This window comes from Camelus dromedarius, chromosome 10 (genome assembly GCF_036321535.1).
Source record: "Camelus dromedarius isolate mCamDro1 chromosome 10, mCamDro1.pat, whole genome shotgun sequence".
Classification (NCBI taxonomy): Eukaryota; Metazoa; Chordata; class Mammalia; order Artiodactyla; family Camelidae; genus Camelus; species Camelus dromedarius.
In genome coordinates, this window is record NC_087445.1 from 41,744,227 (window position 1) to 41,769,464 (window position 25,238).

Here is a 25,238-nt window from a genome sequence, read left to right on the forward strand (position 1 = left end):
TACCTAAATATTTATCACATTTGAATGTTATTTTCTTCTGGAGGCACTGAGATTACTTTAAAAATATGACAGAATATTATTACATGAGGAATTTTAATGTGGTTTGTGTGTTTTATCATGTTTATGGAAATTTTATCTTATAGAAATTTACCTTAGGGGAAATAATATTCCTAGCTTATAAGGGTAAGGTTAGTTTTTAACTACAGTAATTACTTTTTTGAAGTACATTTTCTTACTTAGAAGTCTTTCTTATTCCACTTGTATTAATTCTTCACCTTTTGGAGATACTTAGTCCTTTGATATATTTTCTCAAATCTGTTTACCCTTTGGCTTCCTATTCAGCCTAGAATAAAATGGTTCATTACTTCAACCCCCCTTTTTTGGTCAGTGACAGAGATCTTGCAGAAATCTAACCCTTCGCCACTTAAACTGGTGATGATAATGATGTCACCATCAACATCTGTGTTTTGTACTGTTAGCTTCTTCTAGTGAATCTTCTTGGCATTTAAATATATTGTAGCCTCTGTTATCTTTAAACAAAGTCATCTTCCTAACCTTGTCACCTCTTTATCTTGTGTTCCTCTGTCCTTTAATAGCTAAACATCTTTAAAGAAATATATGTATACTAATCTCACCATCCTTGTCATACATTTATTTTTTTAAATAAAAAATAAAATCCAATAATAAACGCTTTACCTGTTAACAAACAGGTAAAACACATTAAAGGAGATTTAACATAGTTCCTGGCAACACTTCTTGTAATTATGTTTTCTTCTCTGTTTCAGTTTTTTGATATCCTATGTGGTCATTCATCCCTACCCCCAATCCTCTTTTTAAAAAAAAAATTTATTGCAGCATACATATAACATAAAATTTACCATCTTAACCACTCTAAAGTGGTCTGTGTACATTTTTAAGTGTACAGTTATCTGGTATTAAGTACATTTATTGTGTTGTAACCGTTACCACCATCCATCTTCATATCTCTTTTCATGTTGTAAAATTGAAACTTTACACCCAATAAACAATAACCTATCCATTTTTCCCCTTTTACCCCCAGCCCCTGGCAACCACATTTCTATTTTTTGTCACTATGATTTTGACTATTCTTAGGTACTCATGTAAGTGAAATTACATAGTGTTAGTCTTTTTTTTTTTTTTTGACTGATTTATTTCATTTAGCATTATGTCTTTAGGGTTCATCCATGTTGTAGCATATGTCAGATTTTCCCTTTTAAGGCTGAATGACACTGCATTTTATGTATATACCACATTTAGTTTATCCATTCATCCATCAGTGGACGTGTGGGTTGCTTCTATGCTGTAGCCATTGTGAATAGTGCTGCTCTCAACATGGTGTACAAATGTCCCTTTGAGACACTGCTTTTAATCCTTCTGAGTATAGACCCAGAAGTGGAATTCCTGTATCATATGGTAATTCTACTGTATCTTTAATTTTTTGAGGAATTACCATAATATTTTCTCCGGGGGTTTGTACCATTTTATAATCCCACAAACAGTGCACAAGTGTTCCAGTTCCTTCACATCCTCACCAACATTTGTTATTTTCTGGTTTTTTGATAGTAGGGTCCTAATAGGATGAAGTGCTATCTCATGTAGTTTTGATTTGCATTTTTATAAAAGTTAGTATTTCAGCATCTTTTCATGTGCTTATAATGGCCATTTTATGCCATCTTTGGAGAAATGTCTATTCAAGTCTTTTGCCCATCATTTACTTGGGTTATTGTTTGTTGTTAAATGGTAGGAGTTATTTATATAACTGGATATTAATTCCTTATTTGGTGTGTGATTTGCAAGTTTTATCCCATTCTCTGGGTACCCTCTTTACTCTGTTGGTAGTGTCCTACAACGCACAAAATTTAAAAATTTTCATGAAGTCTTGCTTGTCTGCTTTTTCTTTTGTTTCCTTTGCCTTTGGTGTCAGATGCAAGAACTTGTTGCCAAATCCAGTGTCATATAGCTTTTGCTCTATGTTTTCTTCTAAGTTTTGTAGTTTGAGGTCTTATATTCCCAGGGTTCTGGTTTTTTTTTTTTTTTTTCAAACTCATCTTGTGTTTTATTGGCATCTTTATCTTTGTGCATTTTGGATTGAATTTCTTCTTCTATTATGTTGTCTAAGGCTGTCTGCTTTCCAGATTCTAAATTTTTTAAGTTATCTCTTATTTGTTGTTTCTTATACACTCTTTTCTTTTGGTCTTGGAGAGTTATCCATTTTTACCCTGTACTTTTGTGCTTATGGTATTTTACTGAGGAATTAAGAAATAGATCCAACTTATGTTTAATCAGAAGTCACTCCTGTTTATACTTAGATCTAAAATATAAACAACCATGCTTAAAATTCATCAGTTATACTCTGTTGTTTTCAGATAGAATTTAGAACTCTTCAACAAGATACATAAAAACTCTTATGATTTGAATCCTATCTGCCTTTCTAGTCTCATTACTGGCTGTGTTCCTTTCATATATTCTCTATTCTTTGTTCCAGACATACTAACTTATTTGTAGTTTCCTGAATGTACCAGCTTCTCTGTAGTTATATCTCACTTCCTACTTTATCCAACGTATATTTGAGAGTTGTCAGCATTAGGACGATAGTTCAGGCTATAAGATGTGGATGAGATTCCCTGCAACAACAGTGTAAAGTGAGAAGAGAAACAATCCTAGGATTGAGCCCTAAGTATATCCAACATTTAAGGATTGTATAGAGGAGGAAAACAGCAAAAGAAGATGATGAAAGAGTAGTCAAGTAAGTAGAAGGAAACTTGGAGATTGTATTTCCATGGGAAAAGGGTGTTTTAGGAAGCAAAGAATGTATCAGATCCTGCTGAGATATCAGGTAGATTGAGGATTAAGAAATAATCTATGACATTGGAGCACATTGTCACCTTAGAAATAGCTGTTTTGATTGCTTGATGATTGCAGAGAAGCAGCTTCTATTTCTTCCATAGTCGGAAGATCATCTGCTAAGAGTAAAGAGAGCAGTGGAAAGGTTGTTGGATCCTTGAGGTATATCAAAAAGAATTTTCAAATAGTTGTTCTGGAGAGTGTAAACAAATGGACCAGAGAAATATAGTAAGGTTCTTGGTTAGTTGAAGTTGGCAGTGACTAACTTACAGTAATGGTGATCTTTTCTGTTGTGATTTTTCTCTTTCACCACTCACCTGGCAAGGCATACACATGTTTATGTAAAAAGTAGACTGTTGGTTTTATCCAGGGTTGGAGATTTATTGACAGAGGGAAATGAGAAAAAAGAGCAAAAGAGTTTAAAGTGTTGGTGAAATAATGTATTATAGAATCTGAGTTGGATAAGAAAGTCAAAAAGAAACTAGTGGATAGTGAAAGAAAGATTCGGCATTTAATTGAATGACCAAATAAATTTATAGAGCAAAGGATTTTATTAGGTTGTGGTGGGATTCAACATTTAGAATAAAAAGCTCTGTCTTCAAAGAGTTAATGTTTTACTGTCTATTTATTAATTCTAAAGTCCTTTTCAGTATATTCAAATACATTCACTTACCTCTTGTGCACTCACCCTTGTCTTTGATGTACATGTCTTCATCAGCTTTTCTTTATCTGAAACCTCCTGGGTCAGCTGACTTAGGGAGTAGGTCATCAGAGGAAAATATAGTTAGTATATATATATAGGTGGAGCAGGACCAGAAATGGGAAAGGAGATCGCTTTCTTTGGCATTTTCAAGTAGTGGCAAAAGGATTAGTACTTAGTGGTTATCACAGGCACATTAAAAAAATTAGGAACCTCAATTCTTTATTTTTTTTATATTTCCCGGGAAAGTGATGCAACTGGAGATAGTTAATATCATTTTTGAAAATGAAACAAATGATGAACTTCCCTCATCCTTGCTTAAAAGAAGAGAGGGAAAGGATCTTAAGCCTTCCTATTTTGTTTTCATTAGGATAGGAGCATATTCAGCTAATTTATGCATCTAACCACAGATAACTTATGATGATATCACTAATTTTAAGGGAGTTTTTTTTTTCTTTGCTGCTGTTTCTGACATTTCTAATATAAGCCTATTATAATTCTTACCTAATAATCTTTATTATTTTCCATATCTTTAGGTACTCAGGTGTACCTAGTATAACAGAAATTATAAAATTTAATGCCAATAAATTCTACATGGTTGGCTTTAGTTTGATTGGACAAGAAACTAGCTTTTGAAAACTGCATTCAGTCCCTTGCGAAAGTCTTTTGGTATGTAAGACTTCTGGAAAGCCGGCTTTTAGTGTTCTGTTTACAAATATAGATTTATTTCTTTAACAAGGTAACATTTATGTTACCTCACTATGTGGATATTTATAGGGTATATTTTTCATTCAAGTTAAAAAAAGAATATTTGCAATTGTAGAAAAACAGCGGGTGGAGAAACAGGACACTTTTACAGAGAAATTAATTACTCAGATAATAAAAAATCTTCAAGTGAAAATTTCCAACATCCATATTCGTTATGAAGATGATGTAAGTATTTTAATAGGTAATACTTATTCTTACATTTTGCTATTTATTGACCCCTGCTTTGTAGTGGTCAACTTATGAGATGCTGGGAAGTGGAGGGATAAAGAGCTGAAGATGACATGATCTTTATTTTTATAATTACATTTGTATCTTGCAGTCCTTAGTGCCTTGATTACACTTTCCTAAAATGCTCAAATATCAGATAATGAAGGAGAATGCTTTTCTTATATTACGATCTCCTTTGATAGGTGGGAATTATGAATTTAGCAGTTATGTATTTTTAAAATAAATTATATTTACTTCCTGGAAAGAGCGATGGTTGAGAAATCAGTAGGGCTAGACTTAACAAATTGTTTGATCTGAAATATATCATGTTTTTTCTCTCAAACAGATAATTATTAGCTTCTTATAGTTCTATCGTGAGGGTCACTCACTTTTTTAATAAGCTTTTTCTGTAGACTGAAAAACATGCAGATATATTATTACTGTACCACACTAATACATTGATACTTAGTATTTTAATTATTAGTAGGAAAAATATAGGAATAAAATTATTCCAGAAAGTAGGAAAATGTTTTTGAATGTTTGAAATAGCGTACTTCCCGGAGAGTTAACTTTTTCTGTAATGTGAATTTTGTCCAGCTACTAAAAAGCTGAGTAAAATTTACTTTTTCCTTTTTAGATCACAGATCGAGAGAACCCACTGTCATTTGGTATTTCCCTCCAGAATCTCAGCATGCAGGTACTTTGTTTAAAAAGAAATTCAACACAACATTGTAAAATGATTGTAAATCAATAAAAAATGTTAAAAAAAAAAAAAAACAACAAACTTAGGGTTACCAAAAGATAAATTGGGAGTTCAGAATTTGGAGATACTAACTAATGTATATAAAATAGATAAACAACAAAGTCCCACTGTACAGCACAGGGAACTATGTTCAATACCTTGTAATAACCAATAATGAGAAAGAATATGAAAAGTAATATATATGTATAACTGAATCCTGTGCTGTACACCTGAAATTAACATGTCATAAATCAATTATACTTCAATAAAAAAATACTGTTTCAAATTAAAACATTCAACCGTATTTAATTGTGCAGTATAGTTAATTAAACTACTAATTACTGTTAATGTGTGCCAGCATCAGGCATAGGTGTCTATATAGAATTGGTACAGAAAGTAAAAAAACTGGATTGGAGCTGAGGGTAGATTGTTTCACATTTCAAAAAATGATTGATAAATCAAATTTACTTTCAAATGTGAGGACCTATTATTTGCCAATTATGGAATTTGATACTTTTACTTAAAATAATCCATCTGAATTTTAAATGAATAAGTACAGAATAAAAGTAATGTTCATTTCAAAAACTGATAAGTCATGAAAAGCCTAAAGAAAAACAAATCATTCATTTTCTCACCACTGTTAATTGTGGCATACTGTCTTCCTGTCTAATTTTTTAAAGTAAGGAATTTAAAAAATAATAGGTGCACATAGAGAGTTATGAAATACCTGCTTGCATCCAAAATAGACAAGTGTTGAATTTGTCATTTAGTTTCAGTTTTAAGTACTTTTTAAGGAATAAGCTATTATGAATAAAGTTTAAATTCTTTTTGTATTCTACTTTCACTCTTCTCTCCCACTCAAGAGATAAACATCCTAAGGTTTTAAACTTTTATATACTATATCCATTAAAATCTGCAATATTTGGTAGGTTTTTAAAAGTTTACATAAATCTTTTGCATGATCCTTCTGTAAGTTCCATTTTTCTCTATATATTGTGACATGATTTTGTTGCCACATGTAGTTGAATTGATTCAGTTTAACTGCTGTATAGTATTTCATTACGTGCTTTTATTTGTTATATCAAGTTTTTGTGTATGAATTTTGTGTGTGTGTATGATTTATTTTTAAAACTTGGACCCAACCTCAGTCAGAAAAGGAAAAACCAAATTAAAAGTTTTTCAGTGAAGTTGGGTGAAGTACACTGTCAAATGCTATTGTTATATTGAAAAATAAGGATGGAAAATTAGCCATTGGATTTGGCAGTGTGAAGATGATTGGTAACTGTGTCAGCAGCGGTTTTGACCACTGGTTTGAGAGGTCCTTGGATACTTGTCCCCTAGCCCAGACATACTCAATTAGAAATTCAGGTTTGGGCCCAGAAATCTACTTTAAAAAGCCCTCCAGGTGATCCTAATTGCATGATAAAATTTGAGCACCACTGTTGTAGTCCATTTAGTTCTCTACAAAAAATGAAAACCATCTTTTTAAACTAAGCATCTGATGTCAATTTATTCCTCTCACTGGCTTTCTGTTGCTCTTAGAACAAAGTCTATAGTTTTGTCTTAAAATAGCTTATAATCCCTTTGTAATCTGACCCCAGCTAAGATACCTGGTTTTGCTTCTTTGTTTTTCAGTGTGTTTTGGGGCCATATTGGGCTACTTCAGTTCTTTGAACATTCCATATATTAAGATATCTTAGACAGCACTTTTACCATCACATCACTGAGTTGAAGCTCCTACCCTATTCTCCCAGAGTACTGTATATTTAACCTTAATAATGGCACTTACCTATTTGTAATTTACTGTTTACTTTTTCAAAGCAGTGAGATCTTTGAATTCAGAGACTTTTGGTCGGTTAATATTCTTTGAATGTTGTGTTTTGAAGGACACTTTAATGGGACATTGATCTAGGGCATGATAGATACTATTTATCACTCTGCCATTTTACATGCAAGTGACAGTTTAATGGCTTTATTTTTTCTTTGCAGACAACTGATCAATACTGGGTTCCATGTTTACATGATGAAACTGAGAAGCTATTTCGTAAGGTAAAATAAAAATTATGTTTTGTCAACCCATGGGCTTGACAAAAGATACTTTTATAAAGGCAAATGGTAATACATAGATAAGGATTTTTGTGAGTTGTGTTTACTTGCTTAACTCTTTTATATGACCAATTATTTGGGATTACTGAAAACAGCATATTAAAGATTCTTCAGAGAAAATGAGGCTTATAATAAACTTGATTTATTTTCAGTTAATCCGATTGGATAACCTTTTTGCCTATTGGAATGTGAAGTCTCAGATGTTTTATCTTAATAATTATGATGAATCATTGGTAAGTAAATTTTTTTGATATGTTATATACACATTTGTTGGTATCATCTTTTGCTTAAGGTTTTATTGTTATTTATCTAGCATATTGTAGTCAGTGGTCTTTTTTTCCCTAGGCAAAATCTGCTTAAAAAATTTACAGAAATAGGTAAATATATATGTGTCTGTATACAAACATTTGTATAAGCACATGCTTTTTTGTATAATTGGCATACAACATTTATTACTTAAAGGTGTACAACATAATGTTTTGATATTTGTATATATAACAAAATGATCACGACAATAAGTCTGGTTGACTTCCATCACCATACATAGTTAATACAATTTTTTCTTGTGATGAGAACTTTTAATACTTACTCTCTTAGCAACTTTCAAATATGTAATACAGTATTATTAACTACAGTCGCCATGCTGTGCATTCCCTCCTCATGACTTAAATATTTTATAACTGGAAGTTTAGACCTTTTGACTCCCTTCATCCCTTTTGCCCATCTCCAAGCCCTGGCCTCTGACAACCACCAGTCTGTTCTCTGTATCAGTGAGTTTGGTTTTTTGTTTGTTTTTTTTTTTTTAATTCTGCATAAAAGTGAAATAATACAGTATTTGTTTTTTCTCTCTGAGCTATAGCATTAATGCCCTCAAGTTCCATTTGTGTTGTCACAGAGAGCAAGATTTCATTCTTTTTTTTATGATTGAGTGATATTCCTCTGTGTGTGTGTGTGTGTGTGTAAAACATTTTCTTTATCCATTCATCTATTGATAGACATTTAGGTTGTTTCCATATCTCGGCTATTGTAAGTAATGTTGCAGTGAATATGGGGGTGCAGATATCTTTTCAAGTTAGTGTTTTTGTTTTCTTCAATTAAGTACCCAGAAGTGGAACTGTTGGATTATACAGTAGTTCTATTTTTAATTTTTTGAGGACTTTCCATACTGTTTTCCATAGTGTCTGCACCAATTTGCATCTCACCAACAGAGCACAAGTGTTCTTTTCTCCATATTCTCACCAACATTTGTTATTTTTTGGCTTTTTGATAATAGCCATTCTAACAAGTGTGAGGTGATATCTCACTGTGAATTTGATTTGCATGTCTCTGATTGTTAGTGATGCTGAGCCTCTTTTAATGTACCTGTTGGCCATCTTTCTTTCTTTGAAAAATGTCTTTTCAGATCCTCTGCTCATTTTTTTAATTGGATTGTTTATTTTTTTTGCTTTTGAGTTGTATGGGTTCATTTTATATTTTAGATGCTAATCCCTTATCATATATGATTTGCAAATATTTTCTTTCATTCATAAGGTCATCTTTTCATGTAGTTGATGGTTTCCTTTGTTGTGTAGAAGCTTTTTAGTTTGATGTAGTCATGTATGTTTGTTTTTCCTTTTGTTGTCAAATCTAAAAAATCATTGCCAAAACTGATGTCATGGAGCTTACCACCTGTTTTCTTCTAGGGGTTTGTATGGTTTCAGATCTTATGTTCAAGTCTTTAATCCATTTTCAGTTATTTTCATTTGTGGTGTAAGGTAGTAGTCCAGTTTCGTTCTTTTGCATGTGGCTGTCCTGTTTTCCCAACACCGTTTATTGAAGAATTTTCCTTTCCCCATTGTATATTTTTGGCTCCTTTGTCATGAATTAACTAATCATACATGCATGGGTTTATTTCTGGGTTTTCTGTTCTATTCTGTTGATCTGTGTGTCTGTTTTTATGCCAATACCGGTTTTTTTTTTTTACTTTTATTTGCATTTATTTTTTGCTGAATTTATTCCCAGGCCGTAAGTTTTTGTTTCTTCAGTTTCTCCTGGGATATCTTTTTCTTCTGTGCAACCTCCTCTTCTGGTTTAGGAACAATATACTCTGTTTCAGCAAGTATCATCTCAATGTGGCAGGGAGAGCTCATGTAAGGGTTGATCCGACCATGAGCTCTGTAAGTCCTGCGCCGCATCTTGGGAGCGTTGTTCACCTGGATGTGCTCAGTGACCAGAATCTACATCTAAGCCCTTAATTTCTTCATTACTTACTGCATTTTTGAGCATGTGCAGTAAAAATTCACTCTTTTGGGGCCATCGACCCTGTGTCCAGCCCCACTGTTTTGCCTGGGCCCACCTACCGACTCCACCATTGTAATGACGGAACGGCACACATCGCTTCTGTAAAGTGACGTCCTTCAGATACTTGGTTGCTTTTCGGACATGCGTACCGTTAATGGCCTGGGCAGTTTCACGAGTGTTCTTAAAGTGAACACAAAGATTTGAACCTCTTGATTTGCATGATTTTGTGGGGCTTTCTGGGTCAAGTGAATAGCGAACCATTTTTAGAGGTCACCTCAGGTGGCCTACTGGAAAAGCAATAATACCATGTTGGTTTGATTACTATAAGCTTTGTAATATGTTAGAAATCAGAGTATGATGCCTCCAGCTTTGTTGTTCTTTCTCATGATTGCTTTGGCTATTTGAGTTCATTTGTGGTTCCATATAAATTTTAGTATTGTTTTTTCTGTTTCTGTGAAAAATGGATTGGAATTTTGATGGAGAGTGCATTGAATTTGCATTTTGCTTTGGGTAGTGTGGACATTATTCCAGTCCATGAGTGTGGGTTATCTTTCCGTCAGTTTGTATCCTCTTCGGTTTCCTCAGTGCCTTGTCATTTTCAGGGTCAAGTCTTTCACCTCATTGGTTAAATTTATTCCTACATTTTTGATGCAGTTATAAATGGAATTTTTTTCTTAATTTCTCTTTTTGATAGTTTGTTTTTAGTGTGTAACAACACCACAGATATCTGTATATTGATTTTTGTATCCTGCAACTTTATTTATTATTCTAACAGTTTTGGGTGGAATCTTTAGGATTTTCTATGTATATTATCATGTCACCTGCAAATAATGACAGTTTTACTTCTTCCTTTTCAACTTGGATGGCTTTCTTTTTTCGCCTAATTTCTCTGGCTAGAATTTCTAATACTATGTTGAATAAAAGTGGCAAAAGTGTACATTCTTATCTTGTTTCTGATCTTAGAGGAGACACTTTCATCTTTTCATCTTTGAGTATGTTGATAACTGTGGACGTGTCATATATGGCCTTCATTATGTTGAGCTATATTACCTCTATACCCACTTTGAGAGTTTTCGTCATAAATAGATGTTGAATTTTGTCAGATTTTGTGTATGTGCTTATACACGAATATGTATAAACACACACATATCTTAATAATTTCTAGAGCATTCTTACATAGTAGTAGTTTAATGAGGTAATTTCTAACCACTTTAATGATTTTTTTAGCTCAGTTCTCCTGTTTGTTATTTTGTAAATTGTTTTTAACGTTTGTGTTTTGCACATAATAGGATTTTGTGGCAGAAAGGTATATTGACATGAATATAAATTGATCTGTTTTTTAATAGAACAGCCTGAGGAATGGCATTGTTGATGAAAATATTGTTCCAGAAGGTTACAATTTTGGTAAGTACATTTCATAAAATAAATGTGCAATGAACATAATCAGTATAAATTTTAAATGAATATTGTTGATGTCACTGTGATATTTCATGTTAATTTTTCCATAAAATTAAATGTATTTGTAATGTATATATGAAAGCAAAACACTTTTCTGTATCATGTGTGTTGATGAGTCTCAGATCTGTCACTTTAAGGTTGGACTTATTTCTGCTTTACCCTACTGTCATTTCTGGCTGTTTCAGTCAGTCTGATGAGGAGAGAGAAACCACACAGTAATTTAAGCAGGGAAAGTTTTTATGAAGAATTACTAAATATAATAGAAGATTATAATAACAAAGGATTGGCTAATAAAAAATAGAGAGAACTCTAAAGAATATAGAAATAGTAGACAGAAGGAACAGCTCTTACCCTGGGACTTAGATGGAGTGCCCAAAGGAGAAGGTCTGCCTCCCTTAGCTGTGAGATCTAGAACTTGTTGGAAAGGGCATGGTCATGGTTCACTGATTGTCAGGAAAGTCTCTGGTGCCATGCCAGTAAAACTTGTAAATTAGCCTTCAGGAACATTTGGGAAATTGACCCTTTAGGGAGTCTTATGGAGAGTCATCTCCAGAAGGCACTCCACTACAGAACTACCTTAGCAGGGTGCTGAGAGAATTTACTGCCTGTTGGATGGTGCTAGCTGCTGTGCACTACAGGAGTTTGATTCTGAAGAAATCTATTGTGCTGCAGGAACTGGACACTGGAGAAACCATTTTCTGTAGGAGCCTCTCTGTAGGAGCTGGGTGTTGGCAAAACCATGGCACTGCAGGAGTCTGTTGAATCAGCACATTAGAACAGGCAGTAGGCATAACTTCTTCCTCCTGTAGTATCTCTCCAGTATTCTCTACTTACAAAGATTAGTATTATGCTAGATGGTAAAGAAAAAATTCTTAAAGGGCCCAAATCTAGGTTTTAGAGCAGGTAGAGAAGGATGTTCTGGAGCTTATGGGCAATAAATTGGTAACTGACACACTTGCTGGAATGGTGAGGATGAACGAGAGGTTTCTTTATATTTTTTGTTTTTTCTTTTTTAACTTAATGGGAGAGATAGATAATAGCTTGTTTATAGGCTAAGGTTGGAATGATCCATGGAACATGAAAAATAAGAGAAGAGATTATTTCTGTATTGATATGGGTGAAAGGCGGTAGAATCTAATGTATAAGTCTAGGGCTTTGCCATAGATAGGACTGTGGTCAGTTTGTTTGTAAGATAGATTTCAGTTATAGAGAAGTCTTGGAGTAGAGTGGCCTTATTCAGAATTAGGATTTTGCCTAGTAAGTACTGACAAAGTGAGAAGGGCAAAGGAGTTGAAAGGTGGAATGCAAGGGAGTGACTAAAATAACTGATCATGGAATTTCAACAGAGAAGGGAGGGATCTGAGGACATGAAGCAGGGGTGAAAGACAGATAAAAGACAGAGGACCAGTGAATGGTGGTTCCCTTAAGACTTGAAAGTTTAATATTGGATTACTAGAATGATAAGTGGTGTTGAAAGGAGAGTTGGATGCTTGAGACTGAGTTTATGGAGAGGTTGAAGACACTGGTATGATAAGGTCTAGTGGTTGGGGTGAGGGTGGGAGAGTCCAAGGAACTAAGAGGCCATGATATTGGGAAGATCATTTGTGTATTGAAATCACTCGGAAATTAGAATTGCCAAGAGCTAAAATCAGAGAGATGGGAGAGGGTGTAGCCCAGGGACGAATAAATTATTGTAACCAAGGAGGATATAGTGGGTAATGTATAGTCTTGTATGTAACAAGAATTAAAGCTGGGGGAGAGGAATAATTTCATTTTTCAAACACTGATATTATGCTTTATATGTATACTTTTAAAGCTTTCTCTTACTATGTCCTTCCGTTTATGTACATACATTTTTAACTGTGTAGTATTTTGTTGTATAGATGGATCATAATGAATTTAACTGGTCTCTTATTGATGAATATCTTCTTGTTATATTCAAACTTAAAGTATTTTTGAATTTAGTGCTATGCCTCAGGGATGATTAAAACAAGAGGAATATATTATCTGTGTATACAAATTAGCTTGTAATTTAATAGTTGATCTTTTTCTAGATTCGGCTATTACTGGTCTCCCTCTGCATTATTTTTACTCTTTTTGGCAGTAAAGATAAAGGGTTGAGAGAAGTCTTCGATTAAGGGTTGAGCCAGTAAGGTTATCCTGGGTGAACTCTCATCTTCTCTCCTTTACTTTTACAAGTTAAGAAGGGGGAAGAGATGGATACAGAGACACTGATCCAAAATTCAGGAATTATAATTATATAATGAAAGTCAGCAGCTGAATAAAATGTTTTTCCCCTTAGCATTTCTAATATGCATCCATTCCTTAAAACTACTTCTATTAAAACTATTGGGCTGTTTTGCCTTTTAGAGAGTGTTCCTTCTTATAAGGGTTATTTTGGTGTTTTGAAGAAAAGTTCAGTTAGCCTTTGTTGTACTTAAAAAGACAGTGTGAATTATAGCTAGGAAAATATGAAAGAATCTTCAACACTAAATGATAGTTCATCTGATCAAGTCATAGCAATTTGGAAATCTGGGAACTGTAGAAGGGGTATATAAGAAATGCAAATCAGCCTTTTCAGCTTGATTTCTTTAGCACTTTGAGACTCTTGAAAAATAACTCAATACAGTTTTTAACAGTTTGTCTTGTTTTCCAGTATTTCGCCCCATATCTGCTAATGCCAAACTTCAGATGAATCGCCGATCGGATTTTGACTTTTCTGCCCCCAAAATAAACCTGGATGTTGAGTTACATGACATAGCAATTGAATTTAATAAACCACAGGTGATTTTTTTTAAATGAAATTTTAAATTGTGAGTTACAGTTTAATAAAAGCGGAGCTAAGATTATAAATGTTTTTCAAAAGTACATAATTGTGTATTATAGTGTTTCCTTAAAAAAGTCAGTAATTTAAGTTCATCTTCAACAACTAAACAAAAAATCTTAAATATTTAAGAGCTTTAATTGTTTTCATTCTTCAGTATTTCAGTCTTATGGAGCTTCTTGAATCAGTTGATATGATGACGCAAAATCTACCATATAGGAAATTCAAACCTGATGTACCTCTTCATTACCATGCCAAAGAATGGTAATATGCCTTACGTTTTTTAAAATTGAAGTATAATTGACATATATTAGTTTCAGGTGTAGGATATAATGATTTGTTATTTGTGTATATTGTAAAATGATCACCACAGTAAGTCTCGTTAACATCCAGTATCCATGCATAGTTTCAAAATTATTTTTCTTGTGATTAAGAACTTTTAAGATACGCTCTTAGCAACTTTCAAATATGCAGTAGAGTATTATTAACCATAGTCACCATGCTGTACATTATATCCCTATGACTTATTTATTTTATAACTAGAAGCGTGTACCTTTGGGCCTCCTCCACCTATTTTGCCCATCCTCCACCCACTGCTTCTGGGAACCCCAGTCTATATTCTGTATCTGTGAGCTTTTTTTTTTCTAATTCAATATATGTAAGATCATACAGTACTTGTGTTTTTCTGTCTGACTTCTTTCACTTAACATGAATGGACACTGAGGGCATTATGCTATCACAAATGGCAAGTTTTCCCCCCCTTTTTATGGCTGAATAGCATTCCGTTGTATATTTGTACCACATTTTCTTTATCCATTCATCCATCAGTGGACACTTGATTGTTTCCATATCTTGGCTATTGTAAATAATGCTGCAGTCAACATGAGGGTTCACACATCTTTTAGAGTTAGTGTTTTCATTTTCTTTAGATAAATACCCAGAAGTGGAATTGCTCAATCTGATTTTTAAGATTTAAGAAATATGACATAGAAGTGAATTTCTTCACTTTTAAAGAATTTTTTAAGGTATTCTCTTTAAGGGCTGATACAAACTGTAGTGTGATTTGTGGCTTGAAATATTTTTAGTAGCTTTTGCTTATTACATTAATAAAACTGACTTAAAGTAGTTTTTATAACGAATTTACAACTGGAAATACTAGCATAGCATTCATTTACTGTATTTTTGGAATTATTAAAAAACCATATCCCAGTTTGTTGTCTAGTATCTTTTTTTAGTATTTAAACTTTGGTATCAGATACATTAAACCTGTTATAAACCTGAAAAAGTTATGGGAGTCCAAAGTTTGCAACCCCTTTTTAAAATTCAAAAGTTTTGTTTTTCCGGTTATTAAGCTCTTGTCTTGTTTCTGGAAGTTGCAATTACTCTTCCAGTTGACTATTTTAATTACTATTCAGGTGACTAAAATGCTAGTTGCCAATTAATACTTCAACAATTTTTCTGTAGAACTTTATTTATTGTAACAAAATTTGATGATTTTGCTTATTTTCACTTAGGAAAGAGATAAGATTAAATAATGTATTGTTAATTACTAACAGGGTTGAGAAAAATGCCAAGTGCCCAGATAATGTACCATTTTCATTTCTGTATTATGTGTGTTGTTAGAGTAGAAGCAATATCAATTATATTTCATACTATTGGTTTGAGAGTGTTTTAAGTGTAGGGTTTTTGTTTTTTAACTAGGTGGGTTTATGCTATACATGGTATTCTTGAAGTAAATGTTTGGCCCCGTTTACGGATGTGGTCATGGAAGCATATTAGAGAACATAGGCAAAAAGTGAAGCAGTACAAAGAACTGTATAAAAGAAAGCTAACAAGTAAGAAGCCGTCTGGTGAACTGCTCAGCTCTTTGGAGGTTAGCACATTTAAAAATTTGTTGAATATTTTGTACTACTTAACCTCTTAATCTTTAGTGACTAATGCTTCCTACTTATTTGTTCTAATTTTCTTTGATAACTCTGTCTCTTTTACTTAGACTTTTCCATACTCCTTGATTTCAGTTGGATGAGAAAAACTCTGGTGATGTTTTCCTGTGAACATTTGGAATTTGAGATTATTCTCTATCTGGAGAGATTTGGGCTTATGTGTATAGTAACTTGAAGCCTCACATTATTATGACATTGCTGCATTGATTCCAGTCTTCTTTATGTTGGTTTCCAAGTCTTCCTTATGTTATCTGTCACCACTCCATTTTCCCTATGTTCCCATCTAACTGGGCATTAGTCAAATAAATTTCCTGTCTTCTTCATGTGTATGCTTAAACTTGTAGTCAGGTTGGCTCATGCATTCCATCTGCCTTTCCTCATCTCTGCCTATTCCAGTTTTACTCATCTCTCAAGTTCTGCTTAAGTTCTATTTCTTGTATGAACTTTCCTGAATTTTCTGTTTGAAATTTTTCTGAATTTTCTTTCCTGAATTTTTTTTCTTGTATGAACTTCCCTGAATTTTCTGAAACAGTGCTCTTTTCTCAATTCTTGTGGTGTTTCTGGTCTTTACCAGCAACTTTATATTTAATTATCTGTTTTGTGAGTTCTCTAAATATTAGTCTTAATCTTTTAGCATTATAGTTTATTCTAGAAGGGACTGTTTTACAAATAGATGAAGTACAGCTTAGAGAGCCTAAGAGGAATTTGCCTCTTGAAATTAATGGAACTGTTAAAAACTCCCTAATTTTGAGTTTTATTTTTATTTCTGAAGTAGACTTTCTGAAGACCTAGACTGTTGGGAATGCTTAGGTTTTTGCTTTGGTAATTACAGATTTCCTTACCTAGTTTTGGTAAAGTTTTCTAGATAATAGTAGGTCATTGTTGCTTCTCTTTGGGGCAAAAAGTGTTTGAGGATGGAGCTCTCAAAAGTAATCATGAAAATAACATATAGATATGATGAAAGACCGAGCTTATCTCAGTTTATTTCAGTAGCCACAGCAACTTTGAAAAGTGTAAAACTTAGAAACAAGTTTTAAGTATGACTAGATATACTTGATATGTCTTAATGATTGCATATAAATGTACATGTAATATGAAAAATTTATAATTATATTTTTAGTTGAAAGTGACACTAATGTGTTTACCCTCAGCTGCTGTTAAAGCCCAAGTAAAAGTCATTTTAAGTAGTACATGTATGTTATCTTTTAATATGTGTGTGTAAATCTTGTAGAATTCTAACTCATACATGCATGACATGTATGATTTCTTTGTTCAAAAAGTTACTTCATCATTAGTAATTTCTAAGCTGGCATATATACAAGCACTGCTTTTCAGAATTTAACAGGAATATTATGTTGATGAATGATCTGTTTTCTGCTTCCTATCATATCTTTTCTTTAGTGTAGCAATTTTATGGATCATATACTTAAATTATTTATATAAAGTTGTTTATGTAAACATTTTATTTTTTTAGGAGTTGGAAAAGACTTTGGATGTATTTAATATAACTATAGCAAGACAACAGGCAGAAGTTGAGGTAATTTCAGATTTTCTTTAAATTAGTAAAAATAAATCTAGAATCCATATAGATTTGACAGACGCTATGATTTTTGTTGGTATTGTACTGTAATATACTGTTTCCTAAAAGAAGTTCAAATTTGCTTCTTTATGTTATAAGAAAATTTGATGTGGTGTTTTGCCACATCCATTTAAATCAGACAGGTTCTATGGGGAAAAATTCTTCATAAATAATTAGTTTTATCAAATATTCAGAGTTCATATGAAGGTGAAAAGCCTTTTTTTCCCCAATTACTGTTGCTTGTAAGATAGTGGTGCTAACTGCTTGATAATCCTATATTCTGATGATTGGCTAATGTTGCAGTTACTATGTTTTATTTTCAGTACGATTATTGTTTACACTTATTCACTAAAGTGGATAAGCTTTGGAAATATCATCCTATTTCTTTAGACTATTAAATAAAGGATAATTTGTCATTTATTTGAAATTTTAGGCAAAGAAATCTGGATACAGGATTTACAGAGAAGGAGCAAATGAGTCAGAAGATAATAAAGGATGGTTTAGCTGGCTGTGGAATTGGTCAGAATCACATACTAAACAACAACCAGATGTTAAACCTGGAAGTAAGTCCATTTCATTTTATACTAGTGTAGTTAATCATCAGGCTATGGTAATGTAGTTAACCATCAAGTATGAAATTAAGTTTTGCAGGCAATTTCCTTTCATTAAAATAGACATTGTAAGTATGTATATACATATGATACAATTTATTCTTACCAGTAAATTTACTATTAAACATTACAAATATGTATGTCAAGTAAAAATTAAATAATTTAAAAAATCTTACTAATACTTTCAAATGAGCATTATGCCTAGAGGATTTAGTAAGTGCATATAGCACAGTGATAGATAAAATAAAAATTCCAGGAGAGTATAAACCATTGTAAATTTTTATTGAAACTTTTTCTTAGAAAGGTATTTGTTTCTTAACCACATGTTTAAGATCATAATTTTGGAGGCTTAGGGGCTTAGGTTTACATCCTGGACCTGTCACTTATTAGCAGTGTGGCCCTGACAAATTATATAAACTCTCCAAACTTCAGTTTTCCCATTTTTAAAATTGGGAAAGTATGATATTACTACTACCTACTTTGTATGCTAACTGTGTTGCCTAGCACAATGCCGCTAAGTGCCTAATACAGGTGGCTATTTTGTGAGCTCTTGCTTAATAGAAATACTTAGAAATATATTGCTAAATTTATTTAGCAAGTTATGTTTTTGGAGAATAATCCTTCTAAAATTGCCAGTCCATCCTAACATTCAGTGAATGTAATTTCTTAAAAGTATTATAAAAATAGAGTAAAATTTGCATTTAATTTATTAAAGGTAGCTAAGTTTTGGATTGGTTTTATCTTGTTACCAGTTAAGAACACAAAACACTTCTTTATGATTTGTAGGTCTTGAAGAAATGTTGACACCTGAAGAAAAAACTTTACTATATGAAGCAATTGGCTATAGTGAAACAGCAGTTGATCCAACCTTGCCAAAAACAGTAAAATATTTTCTTGTCTTATACCTGAGTATTTAATGATAAATATGCCTACTTTTAATCCTTTCAAAATTACATGTTACTGACTTGTTCTGTGATCTTTCTCTGAGTCTGTAAATACTGCATTTATTTTAATTTCCCAAGTAGGGTTAAAAATTGTCCCCTACTTTTTAGTGTCATGTGGTGATTCTTTACTATATAAAGGATTGTTTTTGAAATATTTTCTGGTTTTTGGAAATAATAACCTATATGAATAGGAGTATTTGTTGTATATATATATATATATATATATATATATATATATATAATTTTTTAAATTTGTTGTATTTATATAATTTTTTATATATATACATATATAATTTTTTTTCCATTTTATTCCTCTGCATATACTCTAGTTTGAAGCCATCAAGTTTTTTGTTCACTTGAAAAGTATGTCTATTATTCTGAGAGAAAAACAACAAAAATCTGAGCTGTTAGATATTGTAGTGGAAGAATTCAGCACGTTGATTGTGCAAAGACCAGGAGCACAAGCAATTAAGTAAGTATTAAGTTTTTTTTTCTTTTATCTATAGGAAAAAATGTCACCGTGAGGTTGGAAATTAGATTACAGTCTTACAGTGTTTTGTAAAGAGTACTATGGTCAACACCCTCTTCCAGAGTTCGAACTGTTCGCTTCTTGCTGTGTCATCACATGGTGGAAAGGGCTGGAACCCCAACCCTATTCATGAGGGCTCTGCCCTCATAACCTAATCACTTCCCAAAGGCCCTACCTCAGAATACCATCACATTGGGCATTAGAATTTTAACATACGAATTTTGAGGGACATACACATTCAGAGCATAGCAGCTTGTGTTAGTCCCTTGACTCCAGCATGCCACATCAGGAATGTGGCCCACTGTCCCCATAGTTGCTGCTGCGCTGGGGAATGGGGGAATGGTAGGCAGTTAAACAAAAAGGAGGAGAGCTCTCTTCCTGAAATTCAGCTGTCTTTTTCTTCATTTTTCCCTGGTTGTTGTTAAGTTTTTTATTAAATTCCAGACTTGCAAAAAAAAAACTGATTCTGGCAGTTTTTGCCAATTTAATGGTCATTTTGGTAAAGAAACTTGATTATGTATTTGAGCACCTTACTCTGCTACTTTCAATGACAGTACTGCTCCATTAATTTTTTTTAAGGCTTTATTATTTTAGGACAGTTTCAGGTTTACTGTAAAATTGAAAGGGTGGTATAGGTATTTCTCATGTAGTTAATACTCCTACATATGCATAGCCTCCCCCATTATCAACATGATTCAGAGAATGGTCCATTTTTACTAAGAATGAACCTACACTAACATAATCACTCAAAGTCCATAGTTTATGTCGTGATTCACTCTTGGTGTCATGGGTATGGATAAACATATAATGACATGTGTCCATTGTTAGAGTATCACACAGAGTATTATCACTGCTCTAAAAATCCTCTGTTCCTCCTATTCATTCCCCACTCACCCCCAACCACTGATTTTTTTTTTTTTTTTACTGTTACAGTTTTGCCTTTTCTAGAGTATCCTAGTGTTGGAATCATACAGTGTGTAGTCTCTTCAAATTGGCTTCTTTCACTTAGTGATAATGCATTTAAGCTTCCTATATGTCTTCTAATGAATTGGTAGGTCATTGTTCTTAGCACTTAATAACATTCCATTGTCTGGAAGTACCACAGTTTATCCATTCACCTACTGAAGGACATCTTAGTTGCTTCTGAGTTTTGGTAGTTATGAATAAAACTGCTGTACCCATTTGTGTACAGCTTTCATATGGACATAAGTTTTCAGCTCCTTTGCGTAAATACCAAGGAGCGTGATTGCCGGATCACATAGTAAGAATGTTTAGTTTTATAAGAAACCACCAAACTTTCTTCCAAAGTGACTGTACCATTTTACATTTACGTCAGCAATGTATGAGAGTTCCTATTGCTCCATCTACATCCTTGTCATTATTTGGTGTTGTCGTTATTCCATATTTTGGCCGTTCTAATAGATATGTAGTGGTATCTCATTGTTGTTTTAGTTTGCATTTCCCTGATGACATATGATGTAGATCATCTATTCATATGCTTATTTGCCAATCTGTATATTTTCTTCAGTGAAGTGTCTGTTAAGGTCTTTAGCCCCTTTTAAAATTGTATTGTTTATTTCTTGTTGAGTTTGAAGTGGTCTTTGTATATTTTGGTAACAGGTCCTTATCAGATGTGTTACTTGCAAATATTTTGTCTTATTATGTGGCTTGTTTTCTCATTTTCTTAACATTAATATCAACCATAATCCTTACTGTTTTCTATTTGTTTTTGTCCTTTGTTCCCATTTTTGTCCACTATGTCTTTTCTTCTTATTCTGGTGTAGTTGAACAATCTGTATGATTTCATTTTCCCTCTTTTCTTAGCAGTCAGTTAAATTTTTCAACTATTTTTAGCAGTTGCCGTAGAACATTCAACATACATTTACAATGGATCTAAATCCACCTTGAAATAACACTGTACTATTTCACAGGTAGTATGAGTACACAGGTAGTAACAAAATATCCTGATTCCTTCCTCTAATCCCTTGTGTCATTGCTGTTATTCATTTCACTTATATAAAGCATACATGAGCATATATGTATGTATATATACATCCATAAAACATATATAAGCATACACATCAAATACATTGTTGTTATTAATGATTAACAATCTGTTAGGACAGTTAAATGTTTCTATTTTACCTCATTTTTAACTTCTTCAGTGATCTTCCTTTATGTAGATCTGAGTTTCAACTTACATTATTTCCTTCTCTCTAAATAATTACTTCTAGTATTTCTTGAAAGGCACATCTAATGGCAACAGTTTTTCTGAATTTTTTGTTTGTCTGAGGAAGTCTTTATTTCTCCTTTATTTTAATTAGAATTTTTATTATGCTCTATTCTTGCTTTTATGGTTTCTGAGAAAGTGGATGTAATTTTTATCTTTGCTCCTCTATAGATAGGATTCCTCCCCCCACCTCCCACTGGCTTCTTTTAGAATTTCTTTCTTTATGTTTAATTCTCAGTAGTTTGAAATTTTGCCTGGCTGTAGTTTTTACCATTTATTCTGCTTGATGTTCTCTGAGCTTCCTGGATCTGTGATTTAGTGTCTGACATTAATTTGGGGGAATTCTCAATCATTATTGATTCAGATATTTCTTCTGTTTCTTTCTCTTCTCCCTCTGCTATTCCCATTACTTACATGGTATACCTTTTGTAGTTGTGCATAGATGTTCTCTTCTGATTTTTTAGTCTTTATTCTCCGCTTTCTATATTTTTATGATTTTACTGATATTCTCTAGCTCAGAGAATTTCCTCAGCTGTGCAGCTGTGCAGTCCCCTAAGAAACCCATGAAAGTCACTGTTATTACAGTGTTTTTGATCTTTAGAGTTTATTTTCTGATTCTTTCTGAGGATTTGCATCCATCTGCTTATGTTGTTCATCTCTTCTTACAGGTTGTCTACTTTATCCATTAGACCTATTAATTGTATTTGCTTTAAATTTCTGTTCATATAATTCCAACATCCCTGCCATGTTTGACTTTGATGCTTATTCTGTCACTTCAAATTGTGTTTTTTACCTTTTTGTGTGCTTTCTTATTTTTTCCTGAGAGTCAGACATACATACTGGGTAAAAAGAATTGTTGTAAATAGATTTTTAATGATTTGGTTGTAAGATGTGGGAGAAGGGGAGGAGTTCCATAGTGCTATGCTGACCTCTCAGTCTTTTAATGAGCCTGTGCTTCTGGACTGTGAACTTAACAGGAGTTTCTCAGTTTTTTCCTATCCCCTTAGGTGGGACAGAATGGCAAGAGTGGGTGGGAGTTGAGTATTGCCATCCCCTAGGTCATTTTGGTTCTTACAATATCCCATCAGGTAAGGCCCTAGTTAACTAGTTTCTCCAGAGGGCAGGCCCTTCTGAGAAGAACAGAGTGCTCTGGCGTATTTTTAAATGCTTTATCTTCCTCTCCACTTGCCTGAGGAGGGTATTTGTCTCCAATATTTACTATGGGAACCTGGTCAGATTCCTGGAGGTATATCTCAAATTATTTGGGGGGTTCTCCTATGGCTGGATCCTCCTAGAGTTTTTAACTCTCAGAGTTGTCCAGACTGAGTCTTCAGCAACTCATCAGTTAAAGTTTGGGTTTTTCAACTTTGGCACTGGTGGCCGTGGTAGTTTTCTTTCATAGGTCTCTGCTCTGGTAAGCCATGACTCCCTGCCTGTCTCCCCAGTCTTAGGGGTGGCAGATTGCCCTGTGTCCAACCCTCACTTACATATCCAAGATTTGTTGATTTCTCAGTTTGTTCAGCTTTTTACTTCTTTTTGTTACAGAGTGGTGATTTCAGATTCTTTATATGGGAAATCGGAAACCCCTAATCCTTCAAAGCTTCTTAATATAGAAATCAACATGTGAATAGAGTTCTTTGTGAATTAATCTATGTCAGTTCAGATCCAATAGTTGTATATTTTCTTTGGTATGCATGGAATGCAGTAGCAAGAAATGCAAAGTGAAATTATTTTATTTTCAGTTTGAAAAATTCTTTAAAATTGTATTGATAATTTTTGTATTGATTTTTGTCCTATCTTTTTTCATGCAGATTTGAGACCAAAATAGATTCGTTTCATGTTACTGGCTTACCAGATAATTCGACAAAACCCCGCCTCCTGTCTTCATTGGATGATTCTGCATCACTCTTCCAAATTATATTTGAGATAAATCCATTAGATGAAACTGCTGCTCAGAGGTGTATCATAGAAGCTGAACCTTTAGAAATGCTATATGATGCAGTAAGCATTTTTTTTAATTCCTAAGTTTTAATATATTTCAGTTTGCTTTGAGTTTGTGCCTCATGTTAATGATACTTATTTTAACAGAGAACTGTGAATAGTATAGTGGAATTCTTCAGACCTCCAAAGGAAGTAAATCTAGCACAGCTGACTTCAGCGACTTTGACAAAACTTGAAGAATTCCGTGATAAGACAGCGACAGGTAAATGCCAGTATTAATGTTGGTGAATTAAGTACTTACACTAAACTTTCAGTCATGTTACACTGATTTTAGTAAAGTATTCTTTGAGTTTATGTGTCTAGACTAGATAAAGTTTTAAATGAAACTAATTTGGTACTTTTATATTTAAATTCAGATATAATGACAGTCATTTCTTACACTTAGAAAGAAAGGTCCAACCTATTAACCACATTCAAGTTAATTGCAAAATTTTGTTAGGGTTTTTGAAATCCTGTTTGTGACAGAAGCTGGTCTGTCATTTTCCTTTCTTGTTAAAACTTTCAGATTTTTAATAATATTCACCTCAGTGAACAAAAATTCCACCCTTTTTTGTTCTCTTGGTGTGTAAAACCAGATCTCATCTCCTTCTTCAATGTTTGGTATAATTTGACAATAAAACTATTTGGGCTTGGAGATTTCTTTGGGGAAGATTTAAAATTAGAAATTGCATTTTTAAAAATATAGATTACTGTAGAGATGATGTATATGATTTGTAATGCTTTGTAATTTGTTGAGTCTTCCTTTCTGCCTCAATATATGGTAATTTAAAAAATGTTCCACATATATTTGAAAAGCATATCTTCATATCTGTACACATCCATTAGGTCACATTTGTTTATCATGTACTTCCAATCTCCTGTATCCTTACTGAATCTTTTCCTTCTTTTTTCACCATATTTTAAGAGTTATTTAGAGAAATACATGAAAAATACCTCACTGTCAATGTAGATTTGTCTATTTCTTGTAGATCTGTAATTTTCTTCTTTATAAATTTTGACGCCATCATTTGGTACATGCAGAGATAAATTTTTTTTTTGCTATGAACCAAATCTTTTATCTGAATGAAGTTGTCTATATTTTTAGTAGTGCTTTAATTTTTCCCTTTATATTTTTTTTTGTGTGTGTTCTGATATTAGTATGGATATTCTGGATTTCTTTTGGTTATAATTTGCTCTGTTTTTTTTTTTTTTCATTGTTTAAACTTACTTTTTCCCTCAATGTTTGTTTTTAGATGTGTCATGTCAACAACATATAGCAGAATGTTTTTCAGTCTATATTCACAGTCTTTTATATTTTTTAATCTTTCTTGCTTTCCTTTGAAGATAAATTCTAGCATCACTTCCCCAACCCCACGCCTGTGTCATTTGAAACTTAAACGTTCTCTCTCTTTCTCTTTTTACTGTAGTAATTACAACACAAATATTTGTCAAAATAGAAATTTAATAAAATG

At 33.0% G+C, this 25,238-nt stretch overlaps 1 protein-coding gene and 1 pseudogene across 5 annotated transcripts in view; one reads left to right on the forward strand and one right to left on the reverse strand.

Moving 5' to 3' along the window:
* The window catches only part of VPS13A (vacuolar protein sorting 13 homolog A), a 197,336-nt gene that overhangs the window by 26,088 nt on the left and 146,010 nt on the right, over positions 1 to 25,238 (forward strand). For all 5 annotated transcript variants that reach the window (XR_010382701.1, XR_010382700.1, XM_010978070.3 and 2 more), the window contains exons 6-19: positions 4,389 to 4,498; positions 5,178 to 5,237; positions 7,272 to 7,331; positions 7,541 to 7,621; positions 11,015 to 11,072; positions 13,783 to 13,910; positions 14,108 to 14,214; positions 15,652 to 15,823; positions 17,368 to 17,430; positions 17,906 to 18,035; positions 18,870 to 18,964; positions 19,357 to 19,499; positions 23,598 to 23,787; positions 23,875 to 23,989. Coding sequence is in view for 3 of the 5 variants with exons in the window: in XM_010978070.3 (XP_010976372.1) it covers positions 4,389 to 4,498; positions 5,178 to 5,237; positions 7,272 to 7,331; positions 7,541 to 7,621; positions 11,015 to 11,072; positions 13,783 to 13,910; positions 14,108 to 14,214; positions 15,652 to 15,823; positions 17,368 to 17,430; positions 17,906 to 18,035; positions 18,870 to 18,964; positions 19,357 to 19,499; positions 23,598 to 23,787; positions 23,875 to 23,989 (1,512 nt within the window). In the remaining 2 variants the exon portion in view is untranslated. The remainder of the gene's footprint in view (positions 1 to 4,388; positions 4,499 to 5,177; positions 5,238 to 7,271; positions 7,332 to 7,540; positions 7,622 to 11,014; positions 11,073 to 13,782; positions 13,911 to 14,107; positions 14,215 to 15,651; positions 15,824 to 17,367; positions 17,431 to 17,905; positions 18,036 to 18,869; positions 18,965 to 19,356; positions 19,500 to 23,597; positions 23,788 to 23,874; positions 23,990 to 25,238) is intronic.
* On the reverse strand, positions 9,330 to 9,961 carry LOC105087420 (large ribosomal subunit protein uL22-like; annotated as a pseudogene).